The sequence below is a fragment of the Molossus molossus genome, unplaced genomic scaffold, assembly GCF_014108415.1.
Source record: "Molossus molossus isolate mMolMol1 unplaced genomic scaffold, mMolMol1.p scaffold_m16_p_1, whole genome shotgun sequence".
Classification (NCBI taxonomy): domain Eukaryota; kingdom Metazoa; phylum Chordata; class Mammalia; order Chiroptera; family Molossidae; genus Molossus; species Molossus molossus.
The window spans coordinates 65,549,775-65,573,044 of NW_023425344.1; the positions used below are offsets into that span (position 1 = coordinate 65,549,775).

A 23,270-nucleotide genomic window follows, 5' to 3' on the forward strand; every position below is an offset into this window, starting at 1 on the left:
AACTTCAGCCTTGAATTAGGTACTAGGAATCAAAAGTATATTTTTTTAACATCTTATGACTTGTGCATATTAAAGAGCTTTAAAATAGAACCTAGACAGAGAAAAAAAATGGTAATGTTAGCATATGACAGGTGTGAAATAAACTCATAGTCCAGAGTCAAAGAGTAGCTAGGATCTCAAAAGCAGACATGAATATTTATTAAAATTTTATGTTTCTGGCACAGACTTACTATATTAGCATTGAAATGTATTTGAAAAAAGTCTTGCTTCTTTGTCTCTATAGTAATCCTCCTTCCCCTCTACCACCGGATGTGACTCCTGGGCCACCCCAAACAGAATCTGTGTCCACTAATCTAACAGATAAATACCATGTACATCACACTTCTGAACCAACGAGACAAGAAAACGTAACATCTTTGAAAAATGATTTGGAAAACTACCTCGAAGACTTAGAGCTGGTGAGTTATTTTCTCTGTATTAAGAAAATTCCATAAATAAATAAATAAATGAAAGAAAATTCCAAAAAGAAAAAGAAAGTCCCATGGTAGTTACACATACTGTCTTGTAGCATACCTTTATATTTATATCCAAAAAAAAGATAACATATCTGGTATGTTTCTCTGTTGAGAATTAGGATAAAAGGCAAAAATATTTAGGTACAAATCCTGTTTCTACTACTGATCTTAGTAGTTTTGGCTATAAAATGGGGCTAGTAATCTCATACAATTGTGAGGATTAAATGGAATAATATAGATAGATAATCTAGTTCAGTATCTGCTGCTTGCTAAATTCTGATGAATTACCTGTTTAATTTTTAATCAGGACTGAATGTAATCCTTTCCTCCTCCCTACTTGTTTTTGTGTGCTCAAATGGGCTCCTTTACATTGTACTGATAGCCCTAGAACATCTTAGCCTACAAATTTTGTTTGGAAGCCAAATTTTCAAGAATATCATTTACACTGATTGAAAGTCATACACTTTCAATACTGTTTTTATTATTCATGTAATAAATATTTATTATAAGAAAATTAGAAAACAAAGAAGATTGAAACTATTATCTTGCCACCTAAAAACCATAAACATTTGGGAGTTAATTGTTCCACATACTTTATTTGTCTATAATGTGTGTGTGTGTGTGTGTGTGTGTGTGTGAGTGTGTGTGTGAGTGTGTGTCTTCTGTATCTTCAGTTTCATTCTCAGCAATGGAGTGAAAATAGTTTTTGAATGATTTCCTTGGAAATCTGTCATCACCCCCATAAACTGTAAGCAACCTTTATATGTCAGCTGAAATCTTTTTTTTTATACAACTAAATAATGAAGTTGTGATATTTAATCACCCAAAGACTTCATATTCAAAAACACATTTTTTTTGGTGGCTCTTGACATATATCTTGGTTGTCTAGAAATATATGAAGAATTTTCTGAACCTCCCCTTTCAAAAGTATTCTTTGATGATCAAGATATAACCATTAATGTGTCCTTATTTATTCTGAAAATACAAGAGTTGAACCACGAGTAAGTTCTGTCTCAGATACCTCTAGACAAACACATAATGTTGTATTTAAACCCAACTTTTACATGGAGGGGTGGCATCCTTTCTAGAATTGGATAGACCTGGCTTCTTCATTTGGACGAGAATAGTAACCTTTTAAGGTTTGGTTTCCTCCTCTGTTATTCAATGGGAATAGTAGTCATCTTTATATTTGTCTGTACGGCAGAATAGACTTTCTAAAAGATTCACTGTTTTTTTCCCTTAGGAAGTAGAACTCGTCATTACCCTAATTAAATCGGAAAAAGGAAGCCTGGGTTTTACAGTAACCAAAGGCAATCAGAGTATCGGTTGTTATGTTCATGATGTCATTCAGGATCCAGCCAAAAGTGATGGAAGGCTAAAACCTGGGGACCGGCTCATAAAGGTCAGACATTGTGTGGAACGAATCTGTGCGAATGTGGCCAGAGAGCAAGCCAGGGCTGGAGAAGCGCAGGAAGGTGGAGTTAATACAACATTCTATTTCTCTGGTTTACACTTCCTTCTCCGCCTCTTAGATGTGAAGGCCTTCATATAGTTAACACTTTGAGAAACGCTTGAAGTTCTCTTTTTAATTTGGAAGCCCCCCTAATCTCAGTTAAAGCATTAAACAAGCTATTTGGGTTTCAGGGACAGAAAGTTTCTTAAGTTGCTATGAGGATACATTTCCTATATTAGCAAAATAACAATGTAATTGTTAAGTATTTTACATTATTATTTCACTTATAATTAGTTGATCATTGTGTTTATGATTTCCACAGTGCAGGGAATTACCAGTAAATTAGAGACCATTCTTTATGGTGAATCTCTTACTGGCTAATATATATTATATTACAAATGTTAGGGTAGCGATCTTCAACTTTTCCATCTCATGGCACACATAAACTAATTGCTAAAATTCTGCAGCACGCCAAAAAATGCATTTTTTTTTTTTGTCAACCTGATGGAAAAAATAGGTATAATTTTGATCATTCACACCAGACAGCTAGTGTTGTGTTGGCTATTTTAATATTTTTATATGACAATCTAAGGGAAAAGGGGTCAGTGCTCCTGACTAAATAAGTATTGCATGTTTTAAACATTCTTGTGGTATACAGGTTGAAAAATCGCTGAGTTAAGGGGGTTTTCTTGGCAACTTCTCTGTTCCAAAATTTATAATCTTACTTTTCCCCTTTCTCATTTTTGTAGGTTAATGATACAGATGTTACAAACATGACTCACACAGATGCGGTGAATCTGCTCCGAGCTGCACCCAAGACAGTCAGATTAGTTCTCGGACGAGTTTTGGAATTACCCAGGATGCCAGTGCTGCCTCATTTGCTACCTGACATTCCCTTAACGTGCAGCGAAGAGGAGCTGGGTAATGCAGATTCAAGCTTTGTGCAGTGTGGTTTTTCTTGGCTAGATTAAAAATAAGTACTCTAAAGGCTAAGGAAACAAATATTTTTTATTCCCTGAAGGTTTTTCCTTATCTGGAGGTCACGACAGCCTTCATCAAGTGGTGTTTATTAGCGATATCAATCCAAGGTCAGTTGCAGCGACTGAGGGTAATCTCCAGCTCTTAGACGTCATCCACTATGTGAATGGAGTCAGCACACAAGGCATGACCTTGGAAGAAGCTAAGAGAGCATTAGACACGTCACTTCCTTCACTGGTGTTAAAAGCAACAAGGTACTATGCAATTATTTGTGGGTTTTGTTTGTGTATGCATACACATCTCAGGCTCTTGATTTTACTTCTATTCTCTTGAAAAGATGCTCATAAATTAGTCATTCACAGACTACACTGGTAGGATTTAATAGAGTTAAACAGACTTCCTGATAGACAGGAGATTCTCAGAGCTCTTTAAGTGGATTAGTGTTTGGATACATGTTTGCTGTTATTAATAAGGTGGTTACCACATTTGACAGTTAGGATGTTTTCAGTTGCAAGTAATAGAAAATACCACTCAACTTGGTTTAAATAAGAAGGGGAATTTACTGCCTTATGTAGTTAAAAAGATTCTGTTGTCATCAGGTAAAATTTGATTAGGTCTCTGGCTCCACTTCTTTGCTGTTTTCATTTATGCTCTACTCTGTGTGTGTTTGCTTCATGATAGCCACGTGTCTGTGTCAGGTTCCTGCTTCACACCTGCTCACTGCACATCCAGAGCAGCCTTCAACAGTCTCACCAGTCACCATGGTACAGCCAGGACTGAGTGCTGATTGTCTCAGACCTGAATTAAGGCCAGTCCCTGCATTAAGCAGAGACAAGAATATACTGATTGGCCTGGGCCAGTCTCGGCCCATTCCCAGTGTTGGGACAGCTAGACCTACCTAAACCTCCTGTCTACACCCAGTGAGGCATGGAACTACCACATCCACTGTACCTCATAACAGTTTCACATTATAAGAAATGATAATGGCAACTTTTCTTTCACTTAAAATGAAATAAATTGAGCCCTGGCCAGTTTGGCTCAGCAGTTGAGCATCGGCCAGAGAGTCCCGGGTTCGGTTCCCACTAGGGGCACGTACCACACAAAAAAAAAAGAAAGAAAGAAATTGGGAAAAAATAGATGTATGAGTTTCAAATGACTACAAATATAGTGGCTTAAAACAACAGAAGCTTATTGTCTTAGTAGTTCTGGAGGTCAGAGGTGTGTGGAGGCAGAGCTGCATTCCTTCTGCAGGCTCCAGGAGGGGCGCACGGCCTTGTCTCTGCCCCGTCCAGGGGCTGCCAGTGTTCCTCGGCCCCCAGCCCACGTCCGTCCTCAAAGCCGGCATCACAGCACTCTCCTGTGTCGCCACATCTTTCTCCAACTCTCTGCCTCTTTCCTCTGACCCCTGTGACTACACTGAGCCCTGCCAGATAATCCAAAATAATCTCATCCCTAGATCCTTAATTTACTCACATCTGCAAAATCCCTGTTGCCTTGTAAGGTTCCATGCTCACAGGTCCTGAGGATTACAGTGTTCATGTGGGGAAGGGCCATTATGCTGCCTACCTCAATGTATACAAATCCAGGCTTTCTGTACAGGTGCCTGTATATGAAGGGAAACTTCACATTTTTATCTGTGGTACATGATGAGTTTTACAGAGTGTGCCTTTCAAAATATAAGGACTATTAATTAAATCATGATATTAAACTTGTTTGTTCCTTCTAAATCTTTAAGTCAGTCTGGCCAGCTTGGCTCATTGGTTGAACGTTGACCCATGCACCAAGAGGTCACCGGTTCGATTCCCGGTCAGGGCATATACCCAGGTTGTGGAAGGCATGCAGGAGGCGGCCAGTCGATGTTCTCTCCACTGATGTTTCTATCTCTCTCTCCCTCTCATTTCCTCTCTCTCTCAAAAAAAAATCAATAAAGAAAAAAATTTAAATCTTTAAGTCAGATTGTGTACTTTTTTCCTTGAATATAATTCCTGACCATTTTCTCCCATATATTTCTAAACATTAGATTGGGTGTAAAGTCACTTTCATAGCTGTTGCTGAATGTTAATTAGTGGGGAAGGAAAGGGTTCAAACAGCCTGAAAAAAATTTATGAAAATTAACCATCTCCATTAACCACAGATCTAGCTGAATTTTTTTGTCTCAAAATCAGTAGAGCACCTTTACTCTAGGTCTGAAATTACTTTCTTTTTTCTTTCTGCTTTTATCTTTCCTGGAGTCACTAAAGATATAGAAGTGGGGGTCCCAACGGCTTTCCCCTTTGTTCTCCCAGCTCTCTCTCCACCGTTGTATTAACGCGCTGTCTCTAACGTCCTCAGGGTAGCAATAACGGAGGGGTGTGTATTTAAGGTAATTCTCTGTATGTCAAGAACTGTAAAGGGTCTGTGACTTTACCCTACTTCCAAGCTAACAAGTTAGCCAGTTATTGTTTCTTGCATGCTGGTAGGAGATACGAAACCCCTGGATAGGAGACTTGTTGCAGATGTATTGGTGTCAGTTCTGCACGCCCTCTAAGTCCCATGGAGATGACATAGTGGGCCTAGTGGGCTTCTGCACATGCGGTGGGTAGTATTACAGGAGAGGAATACTTCAAGAAGAGCCTGGGAACCTGCCCCTTTGTGGTGGCCTGATAGAAAGCCTGCTTTTGGTTTGGGAACAGAGGTTATGTCATCCCTCAAACTTGCTCACCACAAACATAGCCTTGAGAATTGTCCCAGATAAAAAATGGTCATAGCCTTCATTTCTGGGATACTTGAGAAGAATATGCAGGGATGCTAAGGGCCCATGGCAAACTACCTCTCTCAGCATTGTATACTTTAGGCAACCTACCTTTCTTCTCAAGTATTTACAACAATGACATTGCATACTAATCCTCAGTTTCCAAGGTGCTTTTTTACTGTTTTTCACATTGGGTGGTATTATTCTTATAATCCTTTAAGTATATATATATATACATATATATATATATATATATATGTATATATATATATACGTTGTCTAGATTTTCACTTTAAATAACTTAAAAGTAAAATACATATCAAGGGCTTTAGGGTCATAAAACTTAGTGATCTATGATTTCTAAGTTGTATGGTTTTTTAAAAAATATTTTTATTGCCCTGGCCGGTTTGGCTCAGCGGTTAAAGCATTGGCCCGCTGTCCAGAGAGACCCAGATTGGGTTCCTGCTAAGGGCACGTACCTCGGTTGCAGTTTGTCCCCGGCCCCAGTTGGGTTTGTGTGGGTGGCAGCCAGTCAATGTGTCTCTCTCACATTGATGTTTCTCTCTCTCTTCCTCCCTCTCTCCTCTCGCTCTATTTGAAGATAAATGCAAAAATGTCCTTGGGTGAAGATAAAAAAGAAAAAGAAAAAAAATATATTCTTTTTTATTGATTTTTAGAGAAAGAGGAAGGGAAAGGGAGAGGGAAAAAGAAAACATCGATGTGAGAACATCCATTGTCTGCCTCCTGCATGCCCCCTACCCGAGATCGAGCCCAAAATCCAGACATGTACCCTGAGCAGAAATCGAACCGGCAACCTCTTAGTGCAATAGGATGATGCCCAACCAACTGACTCACACCGGCCAGGGCCTAAGTTATCTTTCAACTACCACTTGAGTGACAGAGAACCAAGTTATTAGATCATGAACATTACAAGTGTTTGAAATGAGGGAGAAAAGAAAGTGATATGTTAAACTGAAACCCAAAGAGAGATTATATAAAGAAGTGATTCTTAATCTTTTTTTGGTCAAGAATATTTCTCTTCAGAAAATACATTGATGAGCCCTGGCCGGTTTGGCTCAGCGGTTAGAGCATCAGACGGCGGTCCACAGAGACCTGGGTTTGGTTCCCGCTAAGGGCATGTACCTTGGCTGCATGTCCCCGGCCTTGGTTGGGTCATGCAGGTGGCAGCCACTCGATGTGTCCCTTTCACGTCAGTGTTTCTCTCTCTCTCTTCCTCTCTCTCCCTCCCACTCTATATGAATAAAAAATGGAAAAATGTCCTGGGGTGAGGATAAAAAAAAGAAAGAAAATACATAGATGAGCCCGGCCAGTGTGGCTTAATGAGTTGGGCGTCATCCCATGCAGGACAAGGTGACAGGTTCGATTCCAGTCAGGGCACATGATGGGCTCGATCCCCAGTAGGAGGCGTGCAGGAGACAGCTGATTGATGTCTCTCTCTCGTTGGTGTTTTTATCTCTCCTTCCTTTCTCTCTCTAAAAATCAATAAAAACATACTTAAAAAAAAAAAAAAAGAAAATACGTTGATGACAACTGATAAAATTTTGTCATCAGCTTTAGGGAGTGCCTACATCCCTGAAGCCCTCCAAAATAAAACTCCTTAGTCTAATTAACAGATTGCTCAGAGGATATTTAAGCAAACATCTTAAGTAATTTGCAATTGCCTTTTCATTTTTTTTACAACACAGAGATGGTCAGCCAGTGATCCCAAGTTCCAGGAAGTCTGCTACTTCAGCTCCAAAGTCAACCCAAGCCAATGGTAAGCATATATTCATGTTGTGACACAAGTCATTATGGAGAGGTAACTGTATTTTCCTGGAAGCAGGTATGGAGGCAATCACTAAAATGTTTTTAGTGCCTTTGCAGAGTGTTTTGCGGGATCTCTATCTACCTTGTGAGGTTATAATGAGGTATTAATACAATAATATATGTGAAACATCACATTAATTGTCACATACTAATTTATTCAGACAGTTAATTTCTTATCTGTGCTGGGCACGGTTCTGGGCATTGTGAATATGACAATGAGTAAGCAAAGTGCCTGTCTTACATTTTAGCATAATATAAGTTATCGAATTAGTAGTTATGGCAGATTTAACAGTGATTTACTGCTTATTCTGCACTAGGTGTTCTTCCAAGCGCGCCAGCCCCCACCACACCGCCCTGCCTCACCAGGGTTGTCCTTCCATGGAAGGGGAACCGGAGCGCGGACGAGTTGGATGACTTGCCCGCGCTCAGAGTTAACAAGTAGCAGAGCTAGAATTTAAACCTAGGATGTCTGACTTCGTGTTCTCCCTTACATAACTATACTCCGTAAATGTAGCTTGTAATGCTAGTATTAATGTAATAATGAGAATGTTAGGCACAAGAAAATGTCGTGGAAATCAGTGTATATGAAATGTAAATTCAGTATTTCTTACATAACTAAACTTGTAGGTTATCGGGTAGTAATACCTAAGTACCAAAAATAGCTCGAAGGAGCCTCACTGAGAGGGCAGTCGTAGTTTGTCCTCTAAACGCTGGCAGATCTGCGCCTCTCCTCCTCTGTTCTCGGACGCCTCCTCCTGTCTGCTCTCTAGCAGTTCCAGTGTACAGTGGAGTCGGACTGCCTCTCAGAACAGCCCCTGGGCATTTCTCTAGGGACCTCTGGGAAGACTCCAGCTCGTAACTCTCGAAGCTAAAGAGAGTAGCTATGCCCACCCCCCTTGTAGAAACTGCCTAGTGGTCTCCTGATGGGTTTCTCTTCCTTGGCTCCCACAGAACTAATTCTTTTGTGAATTCTGAAAAGTCATAGAGTATCAATAATAACTCTCTCATAGTGAGGGGAATATAAAATAGTACAACCATTTTGGAAACCAGCTTAATAATTTCTTAAAAATATAAACCTATTCCTACCATATGATCCAGCCATCCTACTCCTATTTGTTCGTTGAAGAGAAAAGAAAGCATTTATCTACACACAAAAACGTGTGCCAGAATGTTTTTAGCAGCTTTCTTTGTGATAGCCAACATCAGAAACCACTGAAATGTCCAAAAATTGTTGAATGAACAAACCAGTTGTAATATATCCAAACAACCGAATACTATTTAGCAATAAAAATGGTCTGTTGATGCACACAGGAACATAATTAAAATAACCTCAAATAATTATGCTGAGAAGACAGACAAAAAAGAGTTCATACTTTATTATTCCACTCATACGAAATTATAGAAAATGCAAATTAATCTATAGTGACAGAAAGCAGGTTCGTGGTTGCCTGGAGACAAGGAGGGAAAGGGAGCGGCCCTGTTAGCAGGAGGAGCAGTTACAAATAATAAACTTGTGTTTTATGCTTCTCTAATCTGATATTTAGAACCAGTGGTTTATTGTTAGTATGCTTTTTCACTATTTCTCCTAGAAGTTTAGTATTGTGCTGTATCTGCTGGAAGTGATATTAAAAGGCATCCTTCGGCTCTTTGTAACACCATTCACGAAAGTATAGAGATGTATCCCTAAAACTTTATCTCAACCTTCTTTTTTCTAAGTGAAGTTATTTTGGGTCATTCTCAAATAGAACTCCTTTTTCTTTTCTTCTTAACTTTCCCAAATTCTGCCATATCTTTTAAAATCTCTTAAAAATATAATTCAATGAATCGATTTCTTTTTAAATACAAACTTTAACTGTAAGAGAAGCATAATCTTATTTTAATATATGTATTGAATTTTTGCACTGACAGCTAAGAGTTCAAATTAGCATTTAGTTTAGATATATATTAAAAATCCTAACTAGTTATAGCCAAAGCTTATTTTACTGTGTTAAATTGACAGTCTAAGAGGCTTCCTGTCTTTTCTTAAATAGTAAAGTGAATCTAGTTTCTGACCTGTGATGTGTCTCCCATTTGGTTGGGATAATTCATATTCAGTACCTCACACTGGAACCATTCAGCCTGAACAGCTGTTTTGCAAACTATTTTCTTTTAAGAAACTGGCTTTTTTCTTGGGATAAATCCTTCTCTAATATTTGATTCCATCTAGTCGGTTTTAAATTACTTTGTGACGTGATATCTCTTTTAATGTACTAATAAGGGTACAAAATAAGAGCATGTACAGATAGTATAGGTTTTCTCTCATCATTTTGATGTCCCTACCGTGGTTCTGACTGGCTCACCCCTTACTCTGTTGTTGTCCCTTTGAGGTCACCACAGTGTGGAGCCGTGTGGCAAGCCTGCCCTCGCTCACAGTGATTCGTTCTCCAAGGTAAGTAAAAGGCCACCCTCCTCGTGTCCCACTTCCTTATCTGAATAACCAGCTTGTTTGTGTCTAGAAACAAACGCATTTCACATTTCAATATTTGCCTTTTTAGAAACATATATTGATAACAGGAATACATTCAGTGAATAATAGACCTTGCTAAGTAAAGCTCACACTGTCAAGCCCCCACACAAGTAACCTTACTTTATTTAGCACATACTCTGCTTCTGAATAAGCTAATTACTTAAGTAGATAGCTTTAATGCTAGGATTTTTTATTAGTGTGGACAAAGCATTTGGTTGTCTTAGATACCTGGAAGAGAAGAATGCAATTAAGAGTGAAATTGGTCCTTTGGGTTAATGTTGACCAGCAGTGATTCTCAAATGACAAATCTCTGCCGCTACTGAGGAAGAACAGTAGTGGCGAAAGAAATAGGCTTACCTGCTTCTTGAGAGACACAGAAAATGCTTTACCAATAATAAAATGAAAGAGCCTAAATAATTTAAGATTAGCACAGAGAAACCTGGCGGTGATTTAACAAAACTATTTTATCACATAACTAAATACCACTTCAGGCTCTCTCTTTAAGGCTACATTTGTTTGGCTAACATTTTGTTTAATAATCCTCTTTTGGCATGTAATGTACATTCTAAAGCAATCACAGCTGGCCCAGGCCAGTGTGGCTCGGTTTGTTGAAGCGTTGTCCCGTACACTGAAAGGTTGTGAGTTTGATTCCCAGTTGGGGCACATACCCAGGTTTTGGGTTCAGTCCCCATTTGGGGCTTGTACAGGAGGCAACCAACTGATGTTTCTAGCTCTCTCTCCCTTCTTCTCACTAAAATCAATAGAAAATATATCCTCTGGTAAGAATTAAAAAAATAAAATAATAACAGCTGGATCTTCATTTTGTGAGACTGTTTAATACCACACACATTCCATACAATCTGTTCTGAACCTCACTATTGGACTGTCTTTCCATGTAAAGTCCAGAGCTGAGGCATTACTCTTCTCGCAACCTGAAAAGCTTACCGTCTCAACTAAATTTCTGGACATGACCTAGATTGAGTGGAGGAGAAGAAAATGGATTTAGTGGCCAGAAGCCCAAAAATCTGTGCCTTTCATCTCACTATATTAGCTCAGACTTGTGACATGGGTTAGCAAGGGCCTGAAAAGATACTGTGCAGAAGAATTATTAGGCAGAAGCGATTGGAACACAACAATAAAAATTTCTTGGTATTTGTATGCTTGTGGATTGGATACAGCAACACTCACTATTCTCTTTTTATTCACAATGCCTTCAATTTCACATAGCTGAAGCAACTGAATTTTTACATGTTTTGAGTGTTAGTCATGCTGTATAGTGCTTTTTTTCTTTTTAAATATCAGCATGTTGTTGAAGGAGAGAAGGGTAGAGTTTCTGTTTAAATTAACATGAAACCCTAGAAACTACGATTTTGATTGTTCATAGCTGCAAACACTTTTTGTTGTTGTTAAAATATTCTAGAAAGTTGCCCAAACAATATTCCGTCCTTGAATTCAAAAGTCCGTACTATGAATTTCTCATAAAGATAAGGGTTTCACAATCCAGTGAAACTTTTGACATCATGTAACCACTACTTACAAAGAAATAATTATATTGTATCTATCATCTCTACTTTTTATCTTAATAAAGCAAAACCTTTATTTGCATTAAATTATTTAATTTACTTTAATTATCTAATTATTTAACTTTGCATTTTTGCCAAATCATTGTTATCAATAGGCTGTCCACCATGAAGTGCTTTACAATTTACCCTTGAATTACAAAGTTACATTTTATTATAAATAATTACTTTATAGTTATGAGCCCATTGTTGTTTTTCTTAAATTAAGATGAGATTTAGACTAGATTTGAAAATCTTTATACCTAACAGTTGATTAAGCTGCTGAACTGGAACTTATGTCCATTATAACAGCTTCACAAATACTTAAAAGTTGATTATTTTTCCCCCTTTCCCTCAATGTCTAAGTTTAGTAATCCTGTTAAACTTTTCTATGAAGTTCTAAGAAAGACAAGTCCCATAAAGTATGTCTCCAAAAAGAGATTTCTGCACTCAAGTGAATTTAGGAAATACTGGGTAATAGATTTCTCTTTTGGCAACTTAGAATTTATATTAGTAAGCATTGTGAGAATTCTTAGAATAAAAATATTGATTTAATATTTAATCTAGGGTTGCAGACATATCTGGTGATGGAAACTTCCATCCCCGTTGCACATTTTAGAGCACTCGTATTTTCTAAAAATACGTCTAAGGTGGGGAGATATGAAATGGACTTTGTACTAAGAAATAGGGGGGAAGGACATTGAGGGGCAATGCATAGTCGCTCCCTAACCTGGAAGTTAATAAAATAGTAAGCTAATGATTTGTTTTGGTTTTATGCCTTAGGTTAATGGGGAAGAAATAATGGAAGTTGTGTACCCTGAAGGAAAATGCTCTACTTATCAGATGAAGGGATCAGCAAATTTGATTCTGTCCAAAGGTAGTTTTCCAAATCAGTCATCTAGTTTCACTAAATCCCCTAAAAAGAAATACTAGTTATCCTCTATTTTGCCTTACATGTGCCTATAGTTGGTTTTATTTTTTTTTTACAGTTGGTTTTAAAAGGACAGATTTTTGTTCAGAGAAATAAAAGAACGATGTAAAATTAATCATTGCTAGCTGAATAACTACACAGGTGTCCAGGATTCATTCTCATCTCTAGGATTAAAACTATTTCTAAATGACTGAAAAGATAGCTTTTTTGTTTGATAGTGTTTCTTATATTTTTTGAAAGAACAATTTACAGGCTACCTAATAATTAAAATTTTTTTTCTTGGAGACATTTGGGCTGCTCTGTCATATCCTTAATCTTTATAACATAATTTGAGTTTCTTTTATGACTTAATAATTTGGGATTAATTTAGGAAAATAAGCATTAAATTATTAATGTCTCATGAAAAGGTGGATCACAGACACTGCTGTTGGGTTGTGCTTTGTTAAGTTGCATCTGCGTGGTCTTCGTCAGAGCAGCCAGAGTGGTTCTGAAGCTGAGAACAATTAGCCCGTTAGTGTAACCTGCTTGGCCAGCGTGGCTACTTTCAAAGTCGAGGCTTAAAATTTGAAAGACCTGCTTTAATCTGTTTGAAACGTTGTCTTTTCCTTATATCAGTATTTTAAAAGTAAAACCCCATGTAAATTGCTGTTTCTCAAGAGTCTGCTGTTCAGGAAGATGATATTTATGATGACCCTCAAGAAGCTGAAGTGATCCAGTCTTTGCTGGATGTTGTGGACGAGGAAGCCCAGAACCTTTTAAACCAGCATAACGCGGCAGGAGATGCCTGTGCTCCAGGTAGATGAGCCGGAGGAATCGGTTGGTACGCCAAGGAGTACCAGAAGGCCTCTCGGGATAACCCCCCTTGGCTTCTTTATATCTCTCCCAGGTGCACTGAAAACCAATGGGAAATCGTCTGAAGAGAGAGCAGAAGATACAGATTGCGATGGATCCCCTTTACCTGAAGATTTTACAGAGGTAAGGATAACGCCTGGATAACACTGTAGGGGGTTATGTCCTGTTAGAATTTTATATCTCCTTACTTTAAAACTTGCTTTCTCTGCTGAGGCCTTACCGCTTCCTATCTCCCAGCTTCCCTTTTAGACACGAGGTAAAGATGATATCCTGATGGCTGTTTAGTAACCTCAGTAAGAAGGAGAACTAATGTCATTTACTCATTTTGGAGAAAGAACTTACCTTTAAATCTTTTAACTTCTTTTGGTGAAATTTTCCATTTAATAAAAATGGTGTGCCAAAAAAACATGATTTTTTTTTAATGTCATTATTTTTATACCAAATAAAAGTTGAGGTCCTGGACTGGTAGCTCAGTCAGTTAAGAGGTTGTCCCAATGTGTCGAGGTTGCAGGTTCAATCCCCGGTCAGGGCACATACAAGAAGCAACCAATGAATGGGACTTCCAGTCAAGATGGTGGCGTAGGTAAAAGCAGTATCACATCCTCCCACAACCACATCAAAGTTACAACTAAAGTACAGAACAATCATCATTCAAAACCGCCTGAAATTGAGCTGAATGGAAGTCCTACAACTATGGAATTAAAGAAGCAACTTGCATTGAGATTGGTAGGAGGGGCAGAGGCGGAGGCGGACAGGCTGGTCCCACACCCACGTGTGGCGGATAAAAATCAGGAGGACACCTCGGCTGGGAAGGTCCTCTCTGAGGACTGAGGGGTCCCTGTCCCACACCAGGTGCCCCGCTCAGGGTTCCAGTGACAGGAAGAGAATCCCCATAACTTCTGGCTGGAAAAACCAGCCGGAACTGAGGCTCAGGGAGGCTGAAGCGGCTGGAGCCCCAGGCAGCTCCTTAAAGGGCCCGCGCACGGACTTATCGGACTCTCTCCCTCTGAGCTCGGAGGGGAGGCAGCTCGAGGGGCGCCAGAGACATACAGGGAAGAACTGAGCTGTTTGGCATTGGAGTGAGGGCTGGAGAGGGGGCTTTCTCCAGGACAAACATGCTGTCAGAGGCCTTTGTTCCTTTGGTGAGCCCTTCCCTGGGGTGGCAGACGCCGCCATATCTGGGGCTCCAGCAACCTGGCTCACACTGGTAGCCCCGCCCTGGTGACTCCCTGAGGTCCCGCCCCACTCAACTTTCAGGCCCACCCAAGCTGTTGCCACTTGCTTCATCGTAGGATTGGCCTGTCTTGGATCCTGCTTCAGGTTTTCCTAAATTCTTTCAAACAAGCAGCATCCGGTCTCAGATAGCCCCATAACTCAGATAGCCCCATCGATTTGGAATACAAGGAAGCAAAAAAAATACCCAATCAGAACAGCAAAAAGAAAAAAGAATCCAAAAAAATGAGGATAGTGTAAGGAGCCTCTGGGACAACTTCAAGCGTGCCAACATTCGCATCTTGGGGGTGCCAGAAGCAGAAGAGTGAGAACAAGAAATCGAAAACCTATTTGAAACAATAATGACAGAAAACTTTCCTAACTTGGTGAAGGAAACAGACATACCACTCCAGGAAGCAGAGAGTCCCAAACAAGATGAACCCCAAGAGGCCCACACCAAGACACATCATCATCAAAATGTAAAAGGTTCAAGACAAAGAGAATCTTAAAAGCAGCAAGAGAAAGGCAGCTAGTTACCTACAAGGGAGTTCCCATAAGGCTGTCAGCTGATTTCTTAAAAGAAACTTTGCAGGCCAGAAGGGAGTGGCAAGAAATATTCAGAGTGATGAAAACCAAGAACCTACAACCAAGATTACTCTATCCTGCAAAGCTATCATTTAGAATCGATGGCCATATAAAGAGTTTCCCGGACAAGAAAAAGTTAAAGGAGTTCATCACCACCAAACCATTATTATATGAAATGTTGAAGGGTCTTCTTGAAGAAAAAGATAAAATATATGAACAAACAAAATGGTAATGAATACATATCTATCGGCAATGGAATCTACAAACAAAATGAACAGGCAGAACAGAAACATTCCCATAGATACAGAGAACATTTTGTTGGTTGCCAGGTGGAAGGGGGGTTGGGGGAATGGGTGAAGAAGGTGAAGGGATTAAGAAGAACAAATTGGTTGCTAGACTGACAAACCTCAAAGAGAAGGGGGTTGGGGGGTGGAAAGAAATAAACCAAAGAACTTATATGCATAACCAATGGACACAGACAACAGTGTAGGAAAAGGCGGGAGGGGGGCGGGAGTGGGGAGGAGGGGGTCAATGGGGGAAAAATGAGGAACATCTGTAATACATTCAACAATAAAGATAAAAAAGTTTTTAAATAATAATAAATAAGATAAAAATAAAGGAGCAATCAATGAATGCATAAATAAGTGGAACAACAGATCTCTCTCTCTCTGTCTTTAAAAAAAAATATTGAGAATTCCAAGATCCCATTCCAGTTAATCCCTAACCTAGGAAGGAAACTTGGCTTTTATCTTTGAATGCTCCCTCTGCTCCTCATGGACTCTTGTCTTTTACTTACCATTGAAACATCTAATTCTTCCAATGATCCCATGGCTTTGCTATGATTATTTTGAGATTTCAATTGAGACTTGTTTAAAAAGACTTGAACAGCTGACTGGTTCATAATACATTTTAATAGTTGGATCCAAACTGGTAAGAATAAGCTGTGTAATAATTAGGGCTCAGTATATATCATAACATTATGTTGAAATTAAAAAAGAAAAGAAGTTGACATCATCTGAAATTATTACCTGTTTTACTGAAACATTACATTTAAGGTGAAAAAGGAGATCAGTTTTATTTGTTACATTTAATCATCATCCTATCCAAGTGAAAGAATCATTGCTCAAGTTTCCTCAGATCAAAAAAAGAGAGAGAAAGAACTAAATGATTTTTTTAAAATATAAATTATATCACATGGTTCTAAATTTTAGTCTCTCTTTATAATTATTATCCTCTTTCCACAGGCACGTAAAAATCTGATGCCTTTCCAGTATTCTACTGCATCGATATACCTTTGTTAAATTGGCTCTTAATAAATTTTAAATTTCATATTTATTATAAACAATAATGCAACACATTCCTACTTCTTTATACTGTAAACTCTCAGGATTCCCAAGACAAAATTAAATTTCAAAATTTAAATTCCTTGTACGCTCTGACTATTTCTCTACTAACCCCACCATTTCTCATTTTCCACCCCTGCTCACCACCACCGCTCCCAGCCTCAGCATTTCAAACGTTCTTATTACTGGTCTGGTTCCTGCAGGCTATTGACTTTGAAGTCTGTCCTATTCTGCTTGGGCCATGTAACAAAATACCATAAACTGGATGGCTTTAAAAAAAAGAAAAGAAAGTTATTTTCTCACAGTTTTGGAAGCTAGAAATTCAAGATGAAGGTGCCAGCAGGTTGGCATCTTATGAGACCTCTGTCCGTGGCCTGTAGACGGCCACCTTCTCGCTGTGACCTCACACGTGGCCGTTCCTCTGTGCGGACACTGCTGGTGTCTCTTTTGCTTCTTCTAAGAAACCAGTCCCTTTGGATTGGAGCATCATTCCTTCGACCTCATTTAGCCTTAATTACCTTCATAAAGGCACTATCTTCCAACGTAGTCACATTGGGGGTTAGGTCTTTGGCCTGTGGATTTGGGGGAGACACAAGTCGGTCTATATATAACACAGTCTTTGCTTTAACCAGTGATAAAATATAATTAGAGAAAATTTCATTCACAATAGTTATAAAATAAATAAAAGCTCTAGACATAAACTCAACCAAAATGTCTATGATCTGTATTAGGAAAACTTTAAAACGACACAAAGATGCATAAAAGTAGTATTAAAGAAAAACAGCCCTTGTTCTTTGATAAAAAACCCAAAAGTTAAATTCTTCCTAAATTCACTCATAAACTAAATATGGTCCCTTAATATATTTGACTTTTTTTTTTACAGTAGAGGCATGAGTGGCTTGTTAAAAATGATTCTAAAATGCACATGGAAGAATTGGGATGTAAAACTATCCAGGACAAATCTAAAAATTAAGTTTTGTAGAGGGAGAATATTCCTACCAGTTATCTGGAAATATTATATAAATTGTCCTGCCACCAATATACACAAAGATCTCACAAATTTGTGCCTTGAGAAGTCAACATGTTTAACACCAAATACTTTGGGCCACTTCGTCCTTAATAATAAATTAGGCCCGGCCGGTATGGCTCAGTGGTTGAGCATTGACCCATGCACTAAGAGGTCGTGGGTTCGATTCCAGGTCAGGTCACATGCCCAGGTTGTGGGCCTGATCCCCAGTCGGGGGCATGCAGGAGGTAGCCAATCGATGTTCTCTCTCATTGATATTTCTATCTCTCTCTCTCTCTCCCTCTCCTTTTTTCCCTCTCTAATATCAATAAAGAAAAACACTTTTTAATAATAATAAAAATAATAAATTAGAACTTGTATAGATGGGTCTTCTGCTTTAGAAGAGATTTTGACTTAACGATAAGCAAACGAAGAGAGGAAACAAATTCAGGAAAGAAGAAAACAAGACACTGAGATAACTCATAAAAAGGTTTTATTTGTATCAAACTCTAAATGTTAAAATCACTATGGACATTATTTTCATAAGCAGACAAATTCAGAACTAATATAATCTCCGTAGCAGAAAGGAATACTGCAGTATTCCAGAACCGTTTTCAGTTTCATCTTCTGTTTCTAGAATATTGCCTACATTTGAGTAATTTTAGGAGTTCTTAGAATTTCTGAAAATAATTCAGTTTCTTGTAAGTGTGTCACCCTGGGATCATCCTAAATGAATTGTAGATTATATACTGAATTGCTTCTTAACAATATGTTCTGTAACCCTGAAAGCTTAGCATGTATCAAAAGTTAAGATGCTAGCCACTGGTATTATAAAGAATACAGGAGTGTCTTTTTAAAAGAAAGATTATCCTCTGGTAGCTACTTGTGCACAGTCATCATATTTGTCACTACTGACATTGTCTTGACACTTGACTACCTCTTACTGAGTGCTTCAGGCCTCTGTCTGTGTCTTATTGATGAGTTAAAGAATGAATACCAGTCATGTACATTATTGTATATTATTGCCTAAGTTTCGAAACTATTGACTTAACTGTTGAATTTGTTTGATTCTGCTTGTGCTGGGAGTAACAGGGTAAGAACGGATGTCAGGTTTTCCACCCCAAATTTGCTTGTACAGTCTAGTAATCAATTTGGGAGGTGCAGAATAAGTAAATGTCATATTAAAAACTGTAGTAAAAACATGTCCTGGTGAATATTTATATTGAGTTCAGAGAGGGTTTTAAAGAATTGTGTAATGATAGGGACTACACAGGAGTAGGTGGGTATGGTTATTAAAGCTTCTTAGAGAATTAGTATTTTAAAGATACTTGAGCCCTGGCCGGTTGGGCTCAGCAGTTAGAGGGTCGGCCCGCACACCAATGAGTCGCGGGTTTGATTCCGGTCAAGGGCACGTACCTTGGTTGAGGTTCATCCCCGGCCCTGGTCGGGTCGTGCGGGAAGCAACCAGTCAATGTGTCCCTCTCACATCATGTTTCTCTCTCTCTCTCCCCCACTCTATCTGAAGATAAATAGAAAAATATCCTCAGGTGAGGATTGTTTTTAAAAGATATTTGATAGGTGAGATAAGATGGGAAAGAGCATTCCACACTGAGGACCTGCTTAGAAAGGCACGAGGGTCTGGATCAGCCTGGAACGTCCTGGAAACTGAATCCTTGTGCGTAGGGCATTACGTGGTATCTTGAAAGCTAAGTCCGAAGAGATAGGCAGGATGAGTTTGTGAAGTGACATATGTCATACCAAGGAATTTGGACTTTGCACATCTCTGGGCAGGTGACTTTCCTGAGAGAGGTTAGAAACATTTTCCCATGAAGTCAAAAGAGCAGAATGAAGAGAAGAAAGGCATATCCTCCAAAGATATGGCATCATTGTGCTGAAATGCATCAATATGCTTCTAATTCTAGTTAGTCTTAAAAAGTGTTTTTAATTTTTTATTCAAAACTTTGCGTGGCTTCCCATCACCTATGAGATAATCACGCTTGACTGCAGGACGCAGGCAAGGCTGGCTCTACAGTGTTCAGCCAGGGCAGCCCCACGCGCCCTGTGCTCGGACGAGCTCCACATTATTTATAAAATAATGCTGTGCCGTCACCATCTTGAAATTCCTAATGATTTTTCATAAAAGATGCCCTAGTTTCCTTTGGCACTGAGCACTATAAATTATGTAGCTGGTCTTGGATCTAGGAGATAGCTCCTCTGCTCTTCAGGTTGCTAGATCTGGATTCGTTGAGCGTAGGATTACAGAGTAACCCTCCAATGGGCTGGCCATGATAAAAATCTTAAATCTTTTCCTTGAGGCAATGCTACAGCTGCCTCCTCTTCCCAGGAGCCTGTACTCCATCATGAGAAGAGAGACTGAAGGTCAGCCTCTAACCCAACCCTACCCCTTCCATACACAGGTGAACTTTGCAAAAATAGTGGGAAATTGCTTAATACAAGCAAGGATCACTATAGTTTTGAGGGGTTTTTTTTCCAGTCGGGCTTTGTATGACCACATTAATGTCAACAATAGCACTTGACTCCTATAAAAGACTTTATACTTTTCAAAATTATTGCACACAGAGTAGATTCTTACACCAGGATTATGACAGAGAATCAGAAATTTAAATGACTTCACTTGGAAAAAAAATTTAACCCAGACAAAAGTGATCAACCTCTAAAAACAGACAAGTCCAAGGCTTCCTTTTAAGTTGTCAGTGCATAAAAACAGCCTTTTTTTCTTAGAAGTTCTGCATCTCCCTCATAAATTGAAATTGATATCATAATAATTTAATTTTAGATACTTTTTAATTCTACAAAGTCTATAACTAAAAGAGGTCTCATTCGAGGTCTTTCACATTTTTATTTACTAAGTGAGACAGCCTTCTGAGTCTCAGGCATGAGCGTGTGTGGGCGGGCAGTGGCAGACAGACACGGTTCCTGCCCTCATGCAGCTTACAGACTAATGGAGAAGAAAAGAGAATGATGAAATAAACACAGACAAACATGCAATTACAACCTGTGATAAGGTCTATGAGGGTTTTTTTTTTTTTGCTGTTTTTTGTTTTTTGTTTTTATCCTCACCTGAGGACATTTTTGCATCTTTTGTTCAGATAGAGTGGTAGGGAGAGAGGGGAAGAGAGAAACATCAATGTGAAAGGGACACATCAACTGGTTGCCACCCGCACAACCCAACCAGGGCCAGGACAAACTGCAACTGAGGTACGAGCCCTTGGCGGGAACCGAACCCGGGTCTCTCTGCACCACAGGCCGACGCTCTAACCGCTGAGCAAAACCAGCCAGGGCTGCTGTTGTTTTATAAGTGCTACAAAAGAGAGACCAAGGAGACCTACTTTAGACTGGGTGCTTAGGGAACAGTCCCAGAAGGAAAAGACACATTGAATGAAGAAAAAGTACCTTCCATAGGAAAAGCTTTGTGGTGAAGAGAGATGAGCGACTTTGAAGGATAAGAGAAAGCCCGTGGGTTTGGAGCCTAGTAAGTGAAGGGGAGAGCACACCAGATGGCTGGTAGAAGTAGACAGGCGGATGACTCAGGGTCTTGAAATGAAAGAAATTTCCCATTTCTGAAGATAATTTGTGTGATAAAGATTGAAATGTAAGATTTATTATCTATGTAAGAATGCAACTCAGCATCTTCTAACTGTATCAAACAGCTCCTGCAGTATTTGGGTCTCAGAGACACCATACTTAATTATAGTACGAACTGATTGATCCATGTTCCCTAGGGAGAGACTCTTCACTTTAATAGTAAAAGGGCAAGACAACCCAGCGGTGTGGCTCGGTGGAATGTCATCCCATGGACTGAGGGGTCCCGGTTTCATTCCCGGTCAGGGCACATGCCCGGGTTATGGACTCCATCCCCAGTAGGGGCGTGCAGAAGGCAGCCGATCAACGTTTCTCTCACATCGATGTTTCTATCTCTCTCTCTCTAAAAAAAAAATCAATAAAAACATATTTTTAAAAAGGAGGGGTGGGCAAGACAATCTTATACGTTGGAAATTACCATGATTTTTCTGGTTAGCCCATTTTTCAGATTTTAAAATTGAAATAATGTAAAAACATATGCCAAATATGCTTATCTTAGTAATCATTACTTTAGATTCATCCTTACCTGTATACCATTGATATCCCTTGTATAAGAAATGGAAAGCCATTTCCAAGTGAAGGTGACTGGAACCAGCAAAATCTCTCAGGCCACTGAAATTGCCTCAGCCACAGTTTGGCATCTATTAATTAATTGAATGTGATAAGTGACTTTGTCATATGAAGGCGGACAATAACAGACCATATAGGAAATAATCAACAGGAAAAATTTGAACATTATGAGATTGTTTAATTTTTTTTTTTTTTTTACAATGGGCTGATTTAATTTTTATTTCTATGTGTTTTAGTCTACCAAAATGAATGGCTGTGATGAAGAGTATTGTGAAGAAAAAGAAAAAAGTGAAAGGTAAGAAAATAATTTTTAAGTATTTATAACAATTCCAATTTTTGGTTTTTTGTTTGTTTTTTAGTGCTCTGAAGATTTCCTTTTAGATACTGATTTTAAAATTAATTTGTTCTATTCCAATAAAATGAGAATTGTTGCATAAATTATGGTACTAGGGAAGAATGTTTTAAAAATATTGTTACAAGCCCTGGCCGGGTGGCTCAGTTGGTTGGAGTGTTGTCCCACACACCAAAAGGTTGTGGTTCGATTCCAAGTCAAGGCACATACCTAGGTTGTGGGTTTGATCTCCAGTTGGGGCATGTATGAGAGGCAACCAATAGATGTGTCTCTCACATCAATATTTCTCTCCCTTTCTCTCTCTCTCCCTCTCTCTCTCAAAAAATAAAAACATATTCTTGGATGAGACTAAATAAATTACATAAATAAATAAATAAAATATTGTTGCAAGGCGGTTCTAGTGACATTTAACAATGTGTTTGTTATAACATTGCTCCAAAAATAGTATTCTGCTGAGCGTATGAAAAAAATGGAAAATAGGTCTAAAAGGAATGTGTCAACAATGATGACATTGATTATTTTCTCCTGGTGAGATTATAGGTAACTTATCTTTCTGTGTTTCTCTATTTTTCTATACTTTATAAATTATTTTCTTTAATAACAAAATAAAACCAAAGAAGGAACATTTTGAAACTCCACTATTTTTTTCTTTTTGAAAAGAATTTTTAATATAAAATATGATTTTTTTGTAAATCTAAATGATGGGTCAAGAAAAGTTTTATATATTGTTGGCCAACAAAGTGGTTGTACATAAATTTTGCTTCATATTAGATGATAACCAAACAGCCAGAGGGATTTGCATTTTCCTAGAAACACAAACTGATAATGAATACTTTACTTTGTAAAGTTAGAAAAGGGGGTACATATTAATGTCAAAATGCATACAGCTTTACAATTAAAAGAGTAGCAAATATCTGAGGCAGCTGCCAATAATTGTAAAAATACCAGCTGTGCCCAGTTGAACCGGGCAAGGAGAGGAAGGAATAAGGGTAAATTAATGCACTTTAGGTACCAACTGGAAACACTATTAACATATAAGTTTTATTTGCATGCTACTAATTCTTGGATACACTTTTTTTTTAACATCTCTGAAATCATGAATATTTACAATAAATGTTATTTCTTTCTTAATGCATACAAAATAATATATTAAATGATGAGTGTCATAAATTCAAAGAACTGTGGTATCTAACAATTCTGTTTCTAAGAATTGGTCCCACTACCAATTTGTGTGCAGAGATATTTCT

The 23,270-nt window shown here is 38.5% G+C and overlaps 1 protein-coding gene across 6 annotated transcripts in view; it reads left to right on the forward strand.

Annotated features, from left to right (window-relative positions):
* Positions 1-23,270, forward strand: part of PTPN13 (protein tyrosine phosphatase non-receptor type 13) — a 195,390-nt gene that overhangs the window by 158,315 nt on the left and 13,805 nt on the right. For all 6 annotated transcript variants that reach the window (XM_036259635.1, XM_036259641.1, XM_036259668.1 and 3 more), the window contains 10 exons: positions 284-458; positions 1,759-1,917; positions 2,718-2,889; positions 2,990-3,200; positions 7,384-7,454; positions 9,871-9,932; positions 12,353-12,446; positions 13,158-13,295; positions 13,387-13,475; positions 21,908-21,966. In XM_036259635.1, the coding sequence (XP_036115528.1) occupies positions 284-458; positions 1,759-1,917; positions 2,718-2,889; positions 2,990-3,200; positions 7,384-7,454; positions 9,871-9,932; positions 12,353-12,446; positions 13,158-13,295; positions 13,387-13,475; positions 21,908-21,966 (1,230 nt within the window). The remainder of the gene's footprint in view (positions 1-283; positions 459-1,758; positions 1,918-2,717; positions 2,890-2,989; positions 3,201-7,383; positions 7,455-9,870; positions 9,933-12,352; positions 12,447-13,157; positions 13,296-13,386; positions 13,476-21,907; positions 21,967-23,270) is intronic.